The sequence below is a fragment of the Pongo pygmaeus genome, chromosome 12 (genome assembly GCF_028885625.2).
Source record: "Pongo pygmaeus isolate AG05252 chromosome 12, NHGRI_mPonPyg2-v2.0_pri, whole genome shotgun sequence".
In the NCBI taxonomy this organism is placed as follows: Eukaryota; Metazoa; Chordata; class Mammalia; order Primates; family Hominidae; genus Pongo; species Pongo pygmaeus.
This window is the reverse complement of record NC_072385.2, coordinates 43,899,496-43,917,726: the sequence shown is the minus strand read 5'-3', so window position 1 is coordinate 43,917,726 and position 18,231 is coordinate 43,899,496. Positions and strand designations below refer to the sequence as shown.

The 18,231-nt window shown below is 40.0% G+C and overlaps 1 protein-coding gene across 1 annotated transcript in view; it reads left to right on the top strand.

Annotated features, from left to right (window-relative positions):
* Positions 1-204: 204 nt before the first annotated feature.
* The window catches only part of CKAP2L (cytoskeleton associated protein 2 like), a 29,629-nt gene continuing 11,602 nt past the window's right edge, over positions 205-18,231 (top strand). The window contains exons 1-5 of the mRNA XM_054475573.2: positions 205-1,616; positions 3,614-3,680; positions 5,429-5,480; positions 8,825-10,062; positions 13,549-13,756. Coding sequence (XP_054331548.1) covers positions 1,580-1,616; positions 3,614-3,680; positions 5,429-5,480; positions 8,825-10,062; positions 13,549-13,756 — 1,602 coding nt within the window. The 5' untranslated portion in view covers positions 205-1,579. The remainder of the gene's footprint in view (positions 1,617-3,613; positions 3,681-5,428; positions 5,481-8,824; positions 10,063-13,548; positions 13,757-18,231) is intronic.

The window sequence follows — 18,231 nt, the reverse complement described above, 5'->3', positions numbered from 1 at the left end:
ACTATTGAAAATATCAAAATGCATAAATCCAGAAACCCTGACTCTCTTCCAAACTCCCTATTTACGGCTAAAGAGAAGGGCTGCTGCAGTGGCTTCATGCCCTGCTGAGTATCCAACTGGTGAGCTGAACCTGGCCAACAGGTGCCCAGATATGACTGCCCCTCTACACACGACCACTCCAGCATCCACGGAAGAGGAACCTTCATACGCAAGCAGCCAAAAGCATTTTCCAGACCTCTTTAAGAAACTGGAGAATAGATGAAACAGGACAAACTTCAAAAGAAAAAAATTTTAGGATTAAAACAAGGGGAGTGAAGTGTGTCTAGGGACTCAGGACGACTAGGCCTGCCATCCACTGTCCCTTTCTCCATTAGCCTTATGGCCTTATAGTCAGCTGATGAGGTGAAATCGAAAATATACCTTGAACAAGAGATCACCCTGAGAGGAATAAGGCAGTTTCTCAAAAAATTAAAAATAGAATTGTCATTTGATCCAACAATACCACTTCGTGGTATATACCCAAAAGAATGAAAAGGAGAGTCTCAAAGAGTTATTTGTACATTCATGTTCATATTGTTATTCACAATAGCCAAAAAGTGGCAGCAACTCAAGTGTCCAGAGAGGGATGGACCAAGAAGCAAAATGCGGCATGTCCACAAAACGGAATGCTATTACCCCTTAAAAGGAAAGGAAATTCTGACACATGCTACACATGGATGAACCTTGAAAACTTTATGCTAAGTGAAACAAGCCAGTCACAGAACAAATACTGCATGATTCTAATTATATGGCACCTACAGTTGTCAAATCCATAGAGACAGAAACTAGAATGGTGATTGCCTGGGGCTGGGGGAGGGAGGAGTGCGGAGTTACTGATGGGTACAGGGTTTCAGTTGGGGAAGATGAAAAAGTTCTGGAAAGGACAGTAGTGATGGCTGTGCCACAATGTGAGGGTACTTAATACCACTAAACTGCATATTTTTGAAAAATTTAACACTTTAAAATGGTTAAAATGGTATATATGATGTTATGCATATTTTACCACAATTAAAGGAGCCACCCTGCAGTACTAAGAACTTTAGATGCATAAGACCCATATGTCCTCTTTATAATATTATTTTTTCATAGCTCCTGTGAGTCTGAGACTTTGAAAGGACAGAACCAGGTAGAGGCCCCAGCATCCTGGGAGGACCGCCCTGTCTCTCCGCCCAGGGACTCCCAGAGCGCCAACCCCAGCTGGATTCAGCGTAACCGCCCCCCAACCGCCAGCCCGGCTGAGGCCCCCACGGAGGGCCCTATGCCCACTGGGAGGTGCACTCAGAGGCGGGCGGCGCCGCGCCCCGAGGAAGCCGCCCTCAATGCCGAGGTGCGCTGCACGTTCTTCCAATCAAAGAGCCCCAAGGTCAGGTTCTCAAGGCCAGAGCCAACCGCAAAGAGCCTATTGCCTGTTGTCCCGCCCTCCCGTGCTGACGACTGGCGAGTTTCAAACCCGCAGGAGCCAATGAGGACGCGCAAACGCTCGGCACGCCGGTCTTGGCTACAGGCGCGGCGTTTGAAGAAAAACCGTCACTGAAGAGTCATGGTGGGGCCCGGGCCTACCGCCGCTGCAGCTGTCGGTGAGTATGACCGCGAATGAGTTCCCGTTATTCTCAGGCGTTGGAACACGGCCGGGGAAGTAGGAGGCCACCGAGTGAGTTCTTCCCGCAGAAGGTGCCCGTCCGCTCGCCTGCCTAAGTTTCCCCTGGGCGTTTTCCATCCCGGGAGCGCAGACCCGGCCACGGCCCGCAGGTAGACGTCTGGGCCCTGGGCGGCGGAGGCTGTGCGCAGGCTCAGATACCTCACGAACATATTTCCAGAAAGCCCTGCAGCAGCTTTGCAAAGAGATGTCATTGTCACCACGTTCTGGATAAAGAAACTGAGGCCCCTTGCTCGGGTTTTCACCAGCAGTGGGAAGCAGCGCGCTGTTTTGATCCACATTTGGCTCCAGGCAGAGCCGGGCGTGATCCTCTGTGCCAGGAGGCGGGGTCTGGCTGAAGCCCGGGTCTCCTGCCTCTGGCGGAGCTCTCACTCCACACCTCTCAGCCTGCGGTGGTTAGAAGTTGATTGGTTAAATCTGCACCCAGGGCTAAGGCTTTTGCGTTCCCTAATCTCTTAGATGTGCTTGGAGCCCTTTCCTACCTTTCAAAATACTCATGCTCAGATGCCACTTTCTCCAAGATACGCACTGTAGTTATGTTTTATCCATTATTCCTTTTGATGCCTACGAGGTCCTAGGCACTTTACATAACAAGCTTTAAAGATAGGCATTTCTGTCTGCCTTACAGGCTCAGCAGCAGCAAAGTTTGCTAATTTGCTAGAAGTCACGGAGGTGGGACCCCAACCCCCTATGTCAGCCCCTACGCTCTACATTGCCTGCCAAGCTGTCTCTAAGGGTACATGAGCATGAGAGCAAAACAGGGCAACTCCGTTCAGATGAGGTTGAGGGTCGTTTGGCACCCCTGTCGTCTTTTTGTCTTCCTTCACATCATTATTTAATTTTAACCTTTTCCAGCCACCTACTCCCCTCATTTATGCCCCACCTCCGAACTCCCATACTTCTTTTCCGCTCTTATGGCCCTTAGATTTTACCTTATACTGTAATTATTGCTGTGTTTATCTCCACTACTAGTTTGAAAGTTCTTGAAGGCAGAAATTATTGACTTGTCATCCCCTCACAAATGGCTTGCGTAGAAAGTCACCATAGTATAGGTGTCTGCTGTGAGCAGACCGGGCATATTTTATCGTTAGTACCAACAAAGGAAGCCATATACGGGTTTGTGGGTAAAAATCATCATCCCTGTAAAAAAACAAAAGACATAAGACCAGGCCTAGCTCACCAGCTCAGGTGGGCCAGTAACAGAAATTCTTCAAAACAGACTGTTGTATCTGAGAACAGTGGCTGTGAGCTCCAGGGTTAGAAAAGCCTGTTTTCAAGTCCTGGAATTGCCACATATTAGCTGGGTAACTTTGGGCATGACATTTACCCTCTCTGAATTTCAGATTGCAAAAACTCATTGGATTGTTTTGTGGATTGAAAGAAATAATGTAAATTTAGGCCGAGTGCTTTGACTCACGCCTGTAATCCCAGCACTTTGGGAGGCCAAAGCAGGAGGATCACTTGAGCTCAGGAATTTGAGACCACCGCTGGCAACATAGTGAGATCCTGTCTCTACAAAAAAATGTTTTAAAATTATCCAACGTGGTGGTACACGCGTGTATTCCCAGCTACTCAGGAGACTGAGGTGTGAGGATTGCTAGAACCTGGGAGATCAAGTCAACAGTGAGCCGTGGTTGTGCCACTGCACTCCAACCTCAGTGACAGAGGAAGACCCTGTCTCAAAAAAAAAAAAAAAAAAAAAAAGTAGTAAGTTTAAAGGACTTAGTGTAGGCCTGGCATATAAATGGTATTGTTGATGTTGATGTTAACTTGAAGGCACATTTATAGGACTAGGGATTTTATAACATGTTGCAAAGCCAAAATCACTAGAGAAAAGTGTCATCTTTTAGAATATTAATGAACTGGTTAAAATCTTGAACTAAAGTTATGTCGTTTGTTTGCTTGCCTGTGTTGCAGAAGAGCGGCAGAGGAAGCTTCAGGAGTACCTTGCAGCCAAGGGAAAACTGAAGAGCCAAAACACCAAGTGAGTTTATCTGTCCACAGTTATGCAAGTTTTGTTGCCTTCTTTGTACTAGCAATTTAAAGCCTTTTTGAAACATGTCCCTTTTGCTTAAGAGTGTACTCAGACTGCATTGGGATTCTATGATAACGCAAAAAGAGCATTTCAGTCCAGGCATGACAAAAACCCCTGGGCAGTGCTTCGTCCATTGGCAAAGCTTTATGCATTGTTACTGTGTGAATCTCCAAAGGAAGGAGGGAAGAAGGGTCAGTATTAACCTACCATGCTGGAAGCTTTGCCTGTTTCTGCTTTTCTTTTCTTGGGGAAGTTGATTCTCATGAAGGCAATTTTTGGTCAAGAACTTGAATGACCATGGTTCTGGCATTTCTTGCTAAGGCAGGAGAGCCAGTTACAATCAATCCTCCGTAGCAGAGTGATACCCTCCAGCCTAGTGGTGCTCTTGGGTCATTCTCTTAGCATTTACTGTTAAGGTAGACAGAACATGACCACTTCATTTTTATCCTTTGTAGATTCTTACCATCTTTGTCGTGTTATTTGTCCTTCTTTCTTAGCATTAATTAATTTTTTCCCCATTTGAGTTGCTAAATATTTATTTGAAAATTAATTTTTACAAAGTTAGCTTTCACCCTTTATTTTATCTTGGGTGTTTACTCACCTCTATTTCCTTGATTAAATGAACCTAATTCACTTATTCAACAAATATTTATTTAGTACCTATAACGTCTCAGTCACTTCTGATGCTAGAGATAATGGCGCTTAACAAGACACACATTCCTGCCCTCCCAGGGCTTTATGCTGTAGATGGGAGAGACAAACATCAAACAAGTCATAATCCAAGTCCTTGTTAGTCTAGCAATTGTTTTTGGTCCATGCAGATTGATTCCTTCTAAATTCGCCTCTGTTTTCCAATCCTTTTTCTGCATTTCCTGTCTCACTAGCTATATTTCATGTGTGTCTTGGTTTTTTTTTTTTTTTTTAAATATCTCTTTTCCCCCCGAAAGTTAGAAAAGATAGTATTTGAAGATACTTAAAACAAGCAAATTTTTTTTTTTTTTTTTTGAGACGGAGTCTCGCTCTGTCACCCAGGCTGGAGTGCAGTGGCGCAATCTCGGCTCACTGCAAGCTCTGCCTCCCAGGTTCACGCCATTTTCCTGCCTCAGCCTCCTGAGTAGCTGGGACAACAGGCATGTGCCACCATGCCCGGCTAATTTTTTTGTATTTTTAGTAGAGATGGGGTTTCACTGTGTTAGCCAGGATGGTCTCTATCTCCTGATCTCATGATCTGCCTGCCTTGGCCTCCCAAAGTGCTGAGATTACAGGCGTGAGCCACTACGCCCGGTCGGAAATTTTTTAAAGAAACAGTTAATGGTTTTATTTGGCATTGTGTCTTCGGTGTCTGGCACATTGCAGTGCTCCAGGAATGATGTTTGAATGAGTAAGACTATATAAATATGAAGGAAACACATATATCTCATTAATATTGTGAGAATGCTAGATTAATGTATAGACAGTCTCTTTAAGGATCACAAGGCAAAAAAAGAGTAGGAGCAGTTGGTGGTCTCCAAGGGGGAGGATACAGAACTAAAGAAATGATGATAAGGAGACTTTATTGAATATAATTTTGAATTATTTTGCCATTACAGAAATTCTAATTATTTAAAATTCTATTCATAATTTTTAATCACTGTACTTCCCAAGCTTAGCTTAGAATCCTTCTGTGCTGAGGATTAATTTTAATTTGTCTTTTATAGGCCTTATCTAAAATCCAAGAATAATTGCCAGAATCCACCACCTTCTAAATCTGTAAGTAGAAATTAGTCTTTTTAAAAATATGCATTCATAAGTATGATTAGTAATAAAAATAATAAAGATGTTAGCAACCTAAAGAACATGTATTTGAAAGATATTTCTTACAGATATAAAAACAGTTTGGTTTAATAAGAGACAATCATTTTTTGAAAAGTACGACATACTGTAGTTTAGTTTTATTAACCAAGAAAAGCCTCAAGTGAACTTTAGTCCTCTTGATAGCTAACATTTATTGAATACTTACTGTGTGCCTGATACTTTTCTGACTTGCATTACCTCACTGAGTCTTCACAATCTTAAGAGGCTACTATTAGTAGCCCCACTTTACAGATGAGCAAACTAAGTTACAGAAAGATTAAATAGGTTGCATAGCTATTAAGTGACAAAGCTGAGAGCCTGTGATCTTAACCACTTTGGTATGCTGCCATGAAGTTAAATAGCTCAGTAGTCATTAAAAGAGGACATTTGCATTGAACCTTCCAAGCCACTTAACAAGTATATGCTTCCTAATCAGTTTAATTTAGCTACATTAGATAGAATGGTAAAGGATCCTTAACTTAAAATTTAAATGGAAGAAATTAGCCCTCTGAAAGAGGCACAGATTATTCATCTGCAATAAAAATCTCACCTTTAGTTTTTTAAAACATAGTTTTTATCTGTGTTTTGAAATGTAACTAAAATAGTGCTTCCTGAAGTGAAACATTCTCATTGGTGAGAATTTTAATAAGTTTTAATGATTCATTCACCAAATCACTTCAGTCATATTTCAGTCATATGCATATGCATATATAGACATATATATGTTGTATGTATACATGATGTCATTAGACACTGAAGGATAGCAAAATGTATACAAGGCAAAGTTTATGAACAATGATTTAACGTTTGGGAAGCACTGGGTTACACTTTTACTTTATGCAGATTGAACCAGTATAGTATGCAAGTCTTAAGGAAAAAGCTACTGGAAAGGGCCCTCATTCAGAGTTCCCAGAGGCTTCTCTGGAAGTTGACAATACTGACTTCAATACATCAACTCGTAAATGAGGATGATACCTACCTTATCTGCTTTACACAGTTGTAAAAGTAAAAAGTGAACTCAGGAAGAGAATTACAGAATTTAGGAGAAACTAAAAGCACGATGTAAATAATAGTCATCATTACAGTTATATAATGCTTGACAATTTATATAACACTTTCGATACATGACAACAACAACTAACACCTAGATGCTTTATATACATTACCTCACTCAGAACAACCCTGTGAGGAAGTTGGCCATATGCTTTAATGTCCAAACCAGGACACTTGAGAATAAAAAGCAGTACTCTTTGACCAACAGGCATAAATCAAAACTATCTTGTGAAAACCAGGATATATGGCATCCTTCCTAGATAATAGATACTTTTACTATTATTAATTTTGCTGTGAATCTAAACCTGCTCTAAAAAAGTTAATTTTAAAAAGTAATGAAGTACTGATACATGCTACAACGTGGGTAAATCTTGAAAACATGCTAAGTGAAAGAAGCCAGACAGAAAAGGCCACATATTACGTGATTCCATTTATATGACACATCTAAAATAGGCACATCTATAGACATATAGAGACAGAAAGTAGACTAGTGGTTGCCAAGAACTGCAGGGAGCAGAAAATGGGGAGTGACTGCCAACAAGTAAATCAAGTTTCTTTCTAGGGTGATGAATATGTTCTGGAATTAGACAGTGGTGATTGCTGTATAATAGTGTGACTATACTAAAATCCATGGAATTGTGCACTTACTAAAATGGTGAATTTTATGATTTGTGGATTATATCAATTTGTCTTTAATATAAAATAAAGCAACTAAAAAAACACACATTTGGAAGCTTTCATGCCAACATCCCTCCACCTCTTCAGTAAGCAATGATGGAGAGATCCGAGGTGTATATAAATGTTGGTGCTCAAAGATTAATCCAGATATAGCCATTGTGGATATACCATCTATCTCTCTGCCTCCCACTCCCAACTCCCCTATTTCACACCTAACGACACCACACACACCGCTGTCATCCAGAGTAGACATCTCTTTGCCCTTAACGCCAAATGGTTCTGGTTAGACATCCTTTACATACTCGCCAAGTTTATGTAGTGATTCTTCACAATATTTGTCAAATCAAAAATAGAGTGGTAACTCTAGCATTCCCATATCTTACCCTGGAAACATATTCCATAAATCTCTGTGAAATTCTCCTTTCTAAGTAATTGCTTTCATGAGAGATGCTCAGGAATTCATAGTGGCTTGCCCAATTACTTAGCATATGAATTCTAAACTCCCTTCCCTAGTTTTCAAAATTCTCTGTAATCTCGTCCTACCTTTCTTATCCAAACTTAAATCACATGACTAAACATTTGTTTATTGTTAACATAGACTCTAACCTTAAAACCCTGTCCTGGCTGATTTTACAAATATGACTATTAAGATGTTACATGTTTATTGAGAGCTGTGGCAGCATATCTCAGGCCTCACATCATCTGCCACCTATCTCCTTGTCATCGATCTCCAGGGATGAGACAGAGGTTCTTGAGTGATACTGTGATGTTTACAAAGGCAGTGGTTTAAGAAACTATGTGGCTATACAAAGTACTAGGAGAGATTTGTTGGGAGGTACCCTAACATAAGTTCATTATGTATGTATTTTTTCAGGGTCCTTTGGAGGGCACTTAGGATATAATAGGCATTCAACAACTACTGTTTGAGGCAAATTCATTTTTGAAAGAGCAAGTTTTGTATATTCACTGCATCTCTGCTTAATTCTGTCAAGTTAAAAGATTCTAATATATTTCTGATAGGAACTCAAGTTATAAAAACTACCTATTAGGACAGGTGCGGTGGCTCATGCCTATTATCCCAGCACTTTGGGAGGCCAAGGCGGGTGGATCACTTGAGGTCAGGACTTCAAGACCAACCTGGCCAACATGATGAAACCCCATCTTTACTAAAAATACAAAAAAGTAACCAGGTGTGGTGACATGCACCTGTAGTCCAGCCACTTGCGAGGCTGAGGTGGGAGAATTGCTTCAACCCAGGAGGCAGAGGTTGCAATGAGCCAAGATTGCATCACTGCACACCAGACTGGGTGACAGAGCAAGATCCTGTCTCAAAAAAAAAAAAAAAAAAAAAAAAAAACACAAAAACTACCTATTAGTGAGTCTTTCTTTCTTTACTTTCTGAGGATTAAACTTTCTTAGATGAAATTCTAAAAATGATTTTTTTTAGCATGTGTTAAACACAGTTATTATTTTAAAAACAATAAGATATGTTAAGAATTTTTTAATATGTATTTTCTTTGTTTTTTCAGACTGTTAGACCCAAAAATGATGTTACGAACCATGTTGTTTTGCCTGTCAAACCTAAAAGGTCCATCAGCATTAAACTCCAGCCCAGACCACCTAATACTACAGGGTCCCAGAAGCCGAAGTTGGAGCCACCAAAACTTCTGGGCAAAAGACTGACTTCAAAATGTGTTTCTTCTAACCCATACTCTAAGCCTTCTAGCAAGAGTTTTCAACAGCGTGAAGCTGGATCGTCCACAACAGGAGAACTGTCAAGAAAACCCGTGGGATCACTTAATATAGAGCAATTGAAAACTACAAAGCAGCAGTTAACAGATCAAGGAAATGCTAAATGTATAGACTCTGTGAATAATACCCATGTTGAAAACAAATCTTTCGATAACTTTCTAAAAGAAACAAACAAAGAGAACTTGCTCGATATCTCAACAGAACCTGAGAGGAAGCCAGATCCTAAATTATGTACCAGAAGTAAGCCAAAGACTGACTCTTATAATCAAACCAAGAACAGTTTAGTTCCTAAACAAGCCTTGGGCAAAAGTTCGGTTAATAGTGCTGTTCTGAAAGATAGAGTTAATAAACAATTTGTTAAAGAAACACAAAGCAGGACTTTCCCAGTAAAATCACAGCAACTCTCTAGAGGAGCAGATCTTGCAAGACCAGGAGTAAAACCCTCAAGGACGGTTCCCTCTCACTTAATTCAGACCCTTAGTAAAGTTCAGTCATCAAAGAAACCAGTGGTCAAGAACATCAAAGATATAAAGGTTAATAGGAGTAAATATGAAAGACCAAATGAAACTAAGATATGGTCATACCCTGTTATTGAACAGAGAGTGAAGCATACCAAACCCAGAACATACCCCAGTTTGCTTCAGGGTGAATATAACAACAGACATCCAAACATCAAGCAAGATCAGAAGTCCAACCAACTTTCTATACCTCAGACATCATGTGTACTGCAAAAATCAAAAGCCATAAGCCAGAGGCCTAATTTGACAGTTGGCAGATTTAATTCAGCCATTCCAAGCACCCCTAGCATAAGACCAAATGGAACCAGTGGTAATAAACATAGCAATAATGGCTTTCAGCAAAAAGCACAGACTTTGGACTCCAAGTTGAAAAAGGCTGTTCCCCAGAACCATTTTCTGAACAAGACAGCTCCCAAAACTCAAGCTGATGTCACAACTGTAAATGGGACCCAAACAAACCCAAATATTAAAAAGAAGGCAACAGCAGAGGATCGGAGGTACTTTGCTTTAATTCTAAGCTTTTGCAACTTAAGATGATAAGGCAAATTGACCATCAAGAAGACTAGGTCAGGAAATAGGCCGTAAATAATGGCTCCTAAGTAATTTTTAACTACAGTCTGAAAAAAGATTTGAAGCAAATATAACAAATATTAAGACTTGACAGGGCTAGGTGGTACATACATAATGTTATAAAACATTTTCTGTAATCGTATGCTTAAAATAGCTTTTTTTTTTTCTTTTTAAGAAATTGAAACAATGGATGAGTAAGAAGTATTGGTGCAGATGTAGACACTTGTTCAATAAGTGCCGTGCTAGACTGAACAGCAATAAAACAGATAAGTGAGTTCACATAGCTAGGAAGTGAGAAGAGGGTAATCTCTTGTCAAGCAAACCAGTGGTTAAGTTCAGAAAAGTTACCAGGGAAGAACCAGAAACTTCCATGAGTCTGAGTGGGCCAAGTTTTGGCAAGTAAGCTCAAGCAGGAGCAGTCAATACAGTTCAAATACAGAGTTCAGACGGTAGAAATCAAGATCTCAGGCCGGGCACGCTGGCTCATGCCTATAGTCCCAGTACTTTGGGAGGCCGAGGTGAGCGTATCACCTGAGGTCGGGAGTTCGAGACCAGCCTGACCAACATGGAGAAACCCTGTTTTTACTAAAAATACGAAATTAGCCAGGCGTGGAAATCAAGATCTCAGGTTGGTTAATATTAACATACATTGATTAAAACTGAGCCAGTGGATTTTGTACACTTTCTACCCAGGACCAAATGTAGTCTCATGATGTGGGTGAGCCTCCCAGGAGAAGCACATATGTATACCTGCTTGAAGTAGAAAATAAGGAAATTTCTGACAAGAGTGAAGGGAGCATGTAAAATTAGATGGTTGCTAAAAAGTGTAGCAGGGTGAAGCAAGGTACAGCTTGGTACAGCCCTGAACACCACCACCAAGCTTGCCCTCCTGAAGAGACAGTAAGTAAACAACTTAATTCAGGGTGCTATGATCAAGAGAGTAGGGCTAGAATGGCTGCTTTAGATAAAAGGATCAGTAGAGGTACTTTCAACAGCAACGTCTGAGCTGAGACCTAAGTCTGAGAAAAGACTGGTGACAAGAAGAAAAACAATCCTGAGCAGAAAGAGAAGTGAGTGCAGAGACCTTGAGGTGGTGAATAAGGAAGTCAGGGTCCCAGCCCTGGAACTCACAGTCTAGGTCAGACAACAGAGGATTGGTCATAAGACTGTGTTGCATGTTGAACATGTTTGATTACAAAAGAGAGGGAGTCTAGAGAGGGAGAGATTCATTCACTCATTCTGTAGGTGTTTCTTCAGCACCTGCAGTGTGCCAGGCGCTAGGAGACACAGCAATGAGCACACAGTGAGTCTTTACCTTTCTGGAGCTAATTGTTTGGTGTATATATAGAAAGTACTAGAGAAACAAAATTATGGCATTGAGGTCCTAGGAGTAAGTTGCCTTTAGAAAGGGAAAGTTCACTCTTCGTTTATGATTAGAAGGAAGGCTAAGGAGATAGGAAAAATGCTAGGAACATGGAGGAAGCACATGCCAGATGTCTCACCTTGTATCATCAAGTAGGTGGTTGGAGTGAAGGTGAGGGGGGCAGTATTTGGGGCTGAAATAATAAATATTGCATGGATTTTGCTCTGGAGTCAGAAATGAGAGTTAATAGCATTCATTCATTCAAAAATTAGTTATTGGCATTCTGGAAAAACCAAAACTATAAAGACAAAAAACAGATCAGTGATTGCCAGGAGCTGGGGGTTAGGGGTGAGACTGACTACCAAGGAACGTGAGGGAATTATTGATGGTGTTGCAACCATCTTAAAGCTTGATAATAGGCTTAAATGACTTCATGCATTTGTCAAAACTCAGAATTGCACACTAAAAGGTGAATTTTACTGTGTGTTATTAAATACCTATGTGTGCTAGGCACTGTGCTGGGAACTGGACTGCCGAGGTTTCTGCCTTCATAGAGCTTACACTCTAGTGGAGGAGACAGAAAACCAACACATTGACTAAATAAGACACAGTAATTACAGGTAATTGCCTCTTCATGGAGGTGTCATTTGAGCGGAGGACTGAAGATGCAAGACCTTAAGGCAGGAATGAGTCTGGATCAAGAAACTTCAAGGAGGCAGGGTGCAATGGCTCACGCCTGTGATCCCAGCACCTTGGGAGGCCGAGGTGGTCAGATCACTTGAGGTCAGGAGGTTGAGACCAGTTTAGCCAACATTGTGAAACCCCATCTTTACTAAAAATACAAAAATTAGCCGGGTGTGGTGGCACGCGCCTGTCATTGCAGCTACTTGGGAGGCTGAGGCACAAGAATCACTTGAACCCAGGAGGCGGAGGTTGCAGTAACCTGAGATCATGCCATTTCACTCCAGCCTGGGCAACAGAGCAAAACTGTGTCTCAAAAAAGAAAGAAAGAAACTTCAAGGATACCTGAGCTCCTGGAGGGAGTGAGTGACAGGGAGACTAGTGTGATACGAGGTTAGAAAGGTAGGCAGGAGCCAGATTACACTGTGCCTTTCAGCCTTGGAAAATATTTTGAATTTTATTCCAAGAGCTGTGGAAAGTTCTTGGCAGTGACACAGCCTGCGGTGCCATTTACCAAAGTAAGAAAAATTTGGAACAGATGCAGAGATGAAAATCAATAACTTTGTTTGGGACAATATTAAATTTGAAATGCCTGTCAGACATCAAAAGATATCAACTAGGCGGTGGGTTTTACAAAGTTTGGGGATCCAGGGAGAGATCTGGACTGAAATGTACACTTGGAAGTCATTATTAATATGTAGTTGTAATTTAAAGAAACTGGAGCGCCTACATCCAAACATGAGGTCTACATGTCTTGGTGCCCCTACCCCCAAAAAGCAGTCTGTCACCTGTTAGAAGCTAGAGTGGAAGATGTGAACAGTGGGGGACACTTGGCACTATCAGAGACCAGCTACTTAAGAGCCCTGACTTTATAGGTCTAGCTTATAAAAGAGTCATGTCTGGTCAAGAGAGGGCTAAGGAACTAGGTGAAGTGGGTCAGTTTACACACCAAGACCTTATTGAGGGTAGAATGCAGGCTTGGTGGGTTTGGGTTGAGTGACAGCTTATGGGTGAGAGAAATGAATTGCTGAGTTAGTCATCTCAAAAATGGAGGGGTGTCTTAGGAAAGCAAGTGTCAAGTAGCATATAGTGAAGTGAAAACTTTCGGAGAAAAATAATAATCACGAATTATATTTGAAGTCTGAAGTGCTGGCCACGTGTGATCTTAGAATCTTGGTGTCTGCCTTCTCGTGGGTGGGCGCAACCCAATGCTGCCATTACGCATTTGTAAATTTTTTAATTCCATTCTCCTGATTTTGTCTGTAGTTGAAAGTAATTATACTGTATCTATACATATCATATACTTTAGCAGCTTGACTATGTTTAAAAATAAATAAATAAAACCATTCTCCCTTTAATTGAATTTCAGGAAACAACTAGAAGAATGGCAGAAATCTAAGGGAAAAACCTATAAACGGCCCCCTATGGAACTTAAAACAAAAAGAAAAGTAATAAAGGAAATGAATATTTCATTCTGGAAGAGCATTGAAAAAGAAGAGGAAGAAAAGAAAGCACAACTCGAACTATCCAGTAAAATTAACAACACTCTGACAGAATGTCTGAACCTCATCGAAGGGGTAAGTGAAGAAGATAAGCTCCTCCAGCTTTGGCCCAAAGTCTTATAATTTTTAAACATTTTCCTAAATATAATATAGGAGAGATAGCCTTCATCTAAGTAGAAATTTAGCTACTCTTGTAAATATAGAGTAATAATAATAATGACATACCCATAAACAGTGGCTTTTGTGTATCTGTGCTTTTATAAGCACTTAGCTAAGATTATCTCACATAATTATCATAACCACGGTTACTGTGACCACTTTACAAACAAAACTGAGGCACAAAGAAGTTGGAAAACTAATCCAAACAAACTGGCTCCAAAAGGAACTTTGCCTTCTTTGGATATCAAGTTCTGAAGAGTACACATTTAACATTGATGAAACTGAGGTCAGAAGGCAAGTTTCTATGTAAAGTTGGAGTATTCTAAATACTCTGGGTAGCTACAAATAGTATTTAAATTTTATCTTGGATTCTGCAGATAAGGATAAAATAGATGGTAGGCAAAGAGTATGATCCTTAGGAGAAATTTTTCCTGAAGGAAAAATGTATTAATAAAAAATGATGGAATAAACTTCTATACTAAGATCCTTGCCTAAAGCAAAACTCATTCGGTCCTTTGGCTGGTAATGTTGAACATCAGCAAAAAAAGGGAAAATTTCAGTTTAAGTCTACTCCAGGCAACATTTTCACAACATCCAGTTAAATATTAACTATTTCTCCTTGTGGAATTAAACTTGAGTTATTTTTCTTATCCTCTTTTTTTTGTTGTTGTATTATTTAAAAAATGAGTACCTTTTTATTATTGCAATCATTTCAAGCAATGCAGATCAATGATCAGCCCTCTCCCTCTACAAACATATATACTTAGGCATCCCAAACTTCTCTCTGGAGATGACCACCATTGCCAGTCATTCTTTCTGTTTTCATGCATGTCCATACAGTATAGGTATGTAGAGAAATGAAGTATTATATTTTTGTGAGTTGCAATTCTTTTATTCACATTTTTATGTACTTTGGTTGTCTTTTCTTGTGTTTTCCTAGTACCAATGTTATGCTGACTTAGGCAGATTAGTTGAGTATTTCCTTTTTGCCCTATACACTGAAAATAGTTTGTATGACATGAGAATTATTTTTATTTTTTGAAGGTTTGAGAAAAACTTGCCCATAAAAATCATCTGGACCATGTTTCTTTGGAGGATAATTTTGTATATATCCTCTCAATTTGTTATGGGGTCATTGCTCTATTTAGAGTTCATATATCTTGAGTCAACTTTAGTAATTTTGTGACTTTTTAAAGGGATTTTTTCTCATTAATCTTTTTAAAAGACCTCAGGTTTTATTGCCAAAGATTTTTTCTCATTAATCTTTTTAAAAGACCTCAGGTTTTATTGATTATTTTTTCTCTTGCATCAATGTCTGCATCTATTTTTATATTTATTGCTCTTTTCCTAGCTTTTTAATTGAAACCTTAGATCACTTAAAAGTGAGTTTTTTTTTTTTTTATAAATATTTTCAATGCTATAGCAGATTTGCCTCTGAATTTTACTTTGGTCATATCCCTTAGATTTGACTAAGTAATGCTCTTTATCAGTCAGGATCAAGTCTGAAAAACAAACCACAGAAAGAATGTAATTGGTTACACAGTATCTTATGTGGGTTCTCTAGAAGTGGACCCTAAGAGGAGAATCCGTGTGGAAGTAGTTTATTAGGAAGACACTCCAGGGAAAACTAGGAGGGGAGTGAAGTTGTAGGATCAGAAAAGCGAATCCATGGATGGTGACTCTGGCACAGCCCCACGGGGGAGCTCTGGAGACAGTGTCCGTCACATCTTTCAGAGTCATCCTGATCAGAGGCAAGGGAGCTACAGTGTTAAAGCTTCCATGGTCATTTATTCATGGCTGCCTCGGGCGGACAAGAATTGTCAGGCACTTCTCACTCTCTGGGTACGTACAAGGGAGCACAGATGCTGGCTGTGAAAGCACACAGTAAGCCTGTGTGCACAAGATGCTGAAGGGATCAGAAGGGGTGTGGGTGCTACACACAGGGCTGACAGCACAGAGGAACCTGAGGTAATGTGGTGATAACTGCAGGAAGCAGCTTGTACCCACTGCTTCTAGGGGAACAAAGAGGTTAGGGTATCAGAACCAAGAAGCAGGAGAGACAAACCCTGGTAGAAATGGGACTCCAACTGTAAGGAAGGCATACTACCCAGCAGATGATGGAGGAGAGGCCCTGCAGGGCTGGGGCTCAGACTTTGAGGAAAAGATGCTATCCGTTTGGTGCTCCTGCTCTGAAGCTGCACAGGGAGGTGGGCTCTGAGGGGGAAAAAAAGATGCTAGAACCAACTGTTGCTGCCAGGGTGAGGGGACCATTGCTGGGGTGATGAAAGCAAATAGGAAGAAGCAAGTGTCTTCCTTCTCCATCCCTGCAGCCTCCCTCTCGTGCCCCCTGCTGGCAGAGCTGAGCAGGGAGCTGCTGCCCAGCAGAAAGTGTATTACAGAGTTTCATCCCGAGCATCACAAAGCAGAGGATGGGGTTTGGGGCCCATACACAAAAGCTTCATAACTGACATATCTTCTCATTGTTCATTTCTAAATAGCTTGAGATTCCCATTTTGAGTTCTTTAACCCAAAAAATAGAAGAGTATCTTTTAATTTCCAGATTTGTAGATTTTTTTTTCTGCTGTTAATTTCTAATTATAGTGCATTGTAGTTGGTGAATGCGGCCTATGTGTACTCTACTTCATGGATTTTGTTGAAATTTTCTTTGTGGCCTTAATATCTGATCATTCTTGGTAAATGTTCCAAAAGTGTTTGAAAATAATGTATATCCTATTTTGTTTATTTGATCCATTGCTTTCTGAAAGAAATATGCCAAAGTCTCTCACTGGCCCTGTGATTAGTCATTGACAATTTCTCTTCATATGTCTGTCAATTTTTACTTTCTATTTTTTAAAGTTATGTTGTTAGGTACAGAAAGATTCATGACTTGCTTTGATTTCTTTTGTCTGATTAATCTTGCCACACCTGCTTTTTGTTGTTAGAATATGTCTGGTAGCTCTTTTTCCATCCCTTTACTTTAAACCTTCATGGGCTGACTTATTTTAGGTATGTCTCATATAAATGCACACAGTTAAATTTTTTAAACAAATTTGAAACTCTCAGCTTTTAAAAAGCAAATTTAGTTCGTACACATTTATTATGATTAGTTGTATGTTTAAACTTATGCCTGCCATTTTATTTTGTAATTTAGCTTACATGAATTATTTTTTCCTCATTTCTGTGTTTGATCTAGTTTTATTTCATAAAGAAAAAAATACACTGAAATGAAAATAAAGTGGTAGATGTAAGCTCAAACATGATTTGCAGAATATATATCATATTCTTCTTGCAGTTCCTTTTTTCATTTTTTTTTTTTTTTTTAAGAGACAGGGTTTCACTCTTTTGCCTAGATTGGAGTGCAGTGATGCCATCATAGCTCACTGCAACTTTGAACTCCTGGATGGACCCAAGTGATCCTCCACCTCAGCCTCCTGAGTAGCCAGGACTACAGGTACACACCACTACATCCATTATAGTTTACATTTTTTTGTAGACACAGGGTCTCACTGTGTTGCCCAGGCTGCTCTCAAACTCCTAGCCTCAAGCAGTCCTCTGCCTCAGCTTCCCAAAGTGCTGGGATTACAGGTGTGAACCACCCACTGCGCCTGGTCTGCAGTTACTTTTATTTCAAGTCTTTCATGTGAATTCTAAAGTTTACTCACTAGTACTTTATGATTTTTGAATGGCAAACCTTTTGAGTCTGTATTCTCGTGAAACTTGTTATTTTGCCTTCATGCTGGAATCATAGTTTGGCTGGGGGAAATTTCTTAATTTCAGCTTGTTTTCCCTGGAAAAATTTAAGTGGCTGCTTCATTTTCTTTCTTGCATCTGGAGTTGTTGATTTGTTAATGTGTCACATCAGTCTGATTCTCATTCCTTTATAGGTAATCCTTTTCTTCCCCTGTCTGGAAGCTTGTACAATTTTCTTTTTATCTTTAGTTTTCTATTATATTTTTTCTCCCATTCATCCTGCTTAACTATCTGAGAGCCTTTTCAACCTGAACAACTGCTTCTTTGTTCATTTCTTGAAATTCTTCTTCTACAACCACTTTGTGTGTGTAACTTTTTTCCTTCTAGAAACTCTCTTAGATGGATATTGGAATTATTGAGTAATGGATATATCCTTCAGAACTCTAAATGTTGTTTTTATACTGTTCACTTCATTGTTTTATTACACTCATTTCTAGGAGGATTTCACAGCTGAATTTTCAGCTCACAAATGTATTCTTCAGCACTGTCCATGCAGTTATTCTGCCTTTCTATTGGTTATTTTTCATAACAGCCCATTCTAGTTTTAGGATAGCAATACTCTTATCACTCTGAAGATATTGACTGTGATACTCTTAAAAGTATTCCTCTTTGCTCCAGTGTTCATTCTTGTTTGTTGAGTT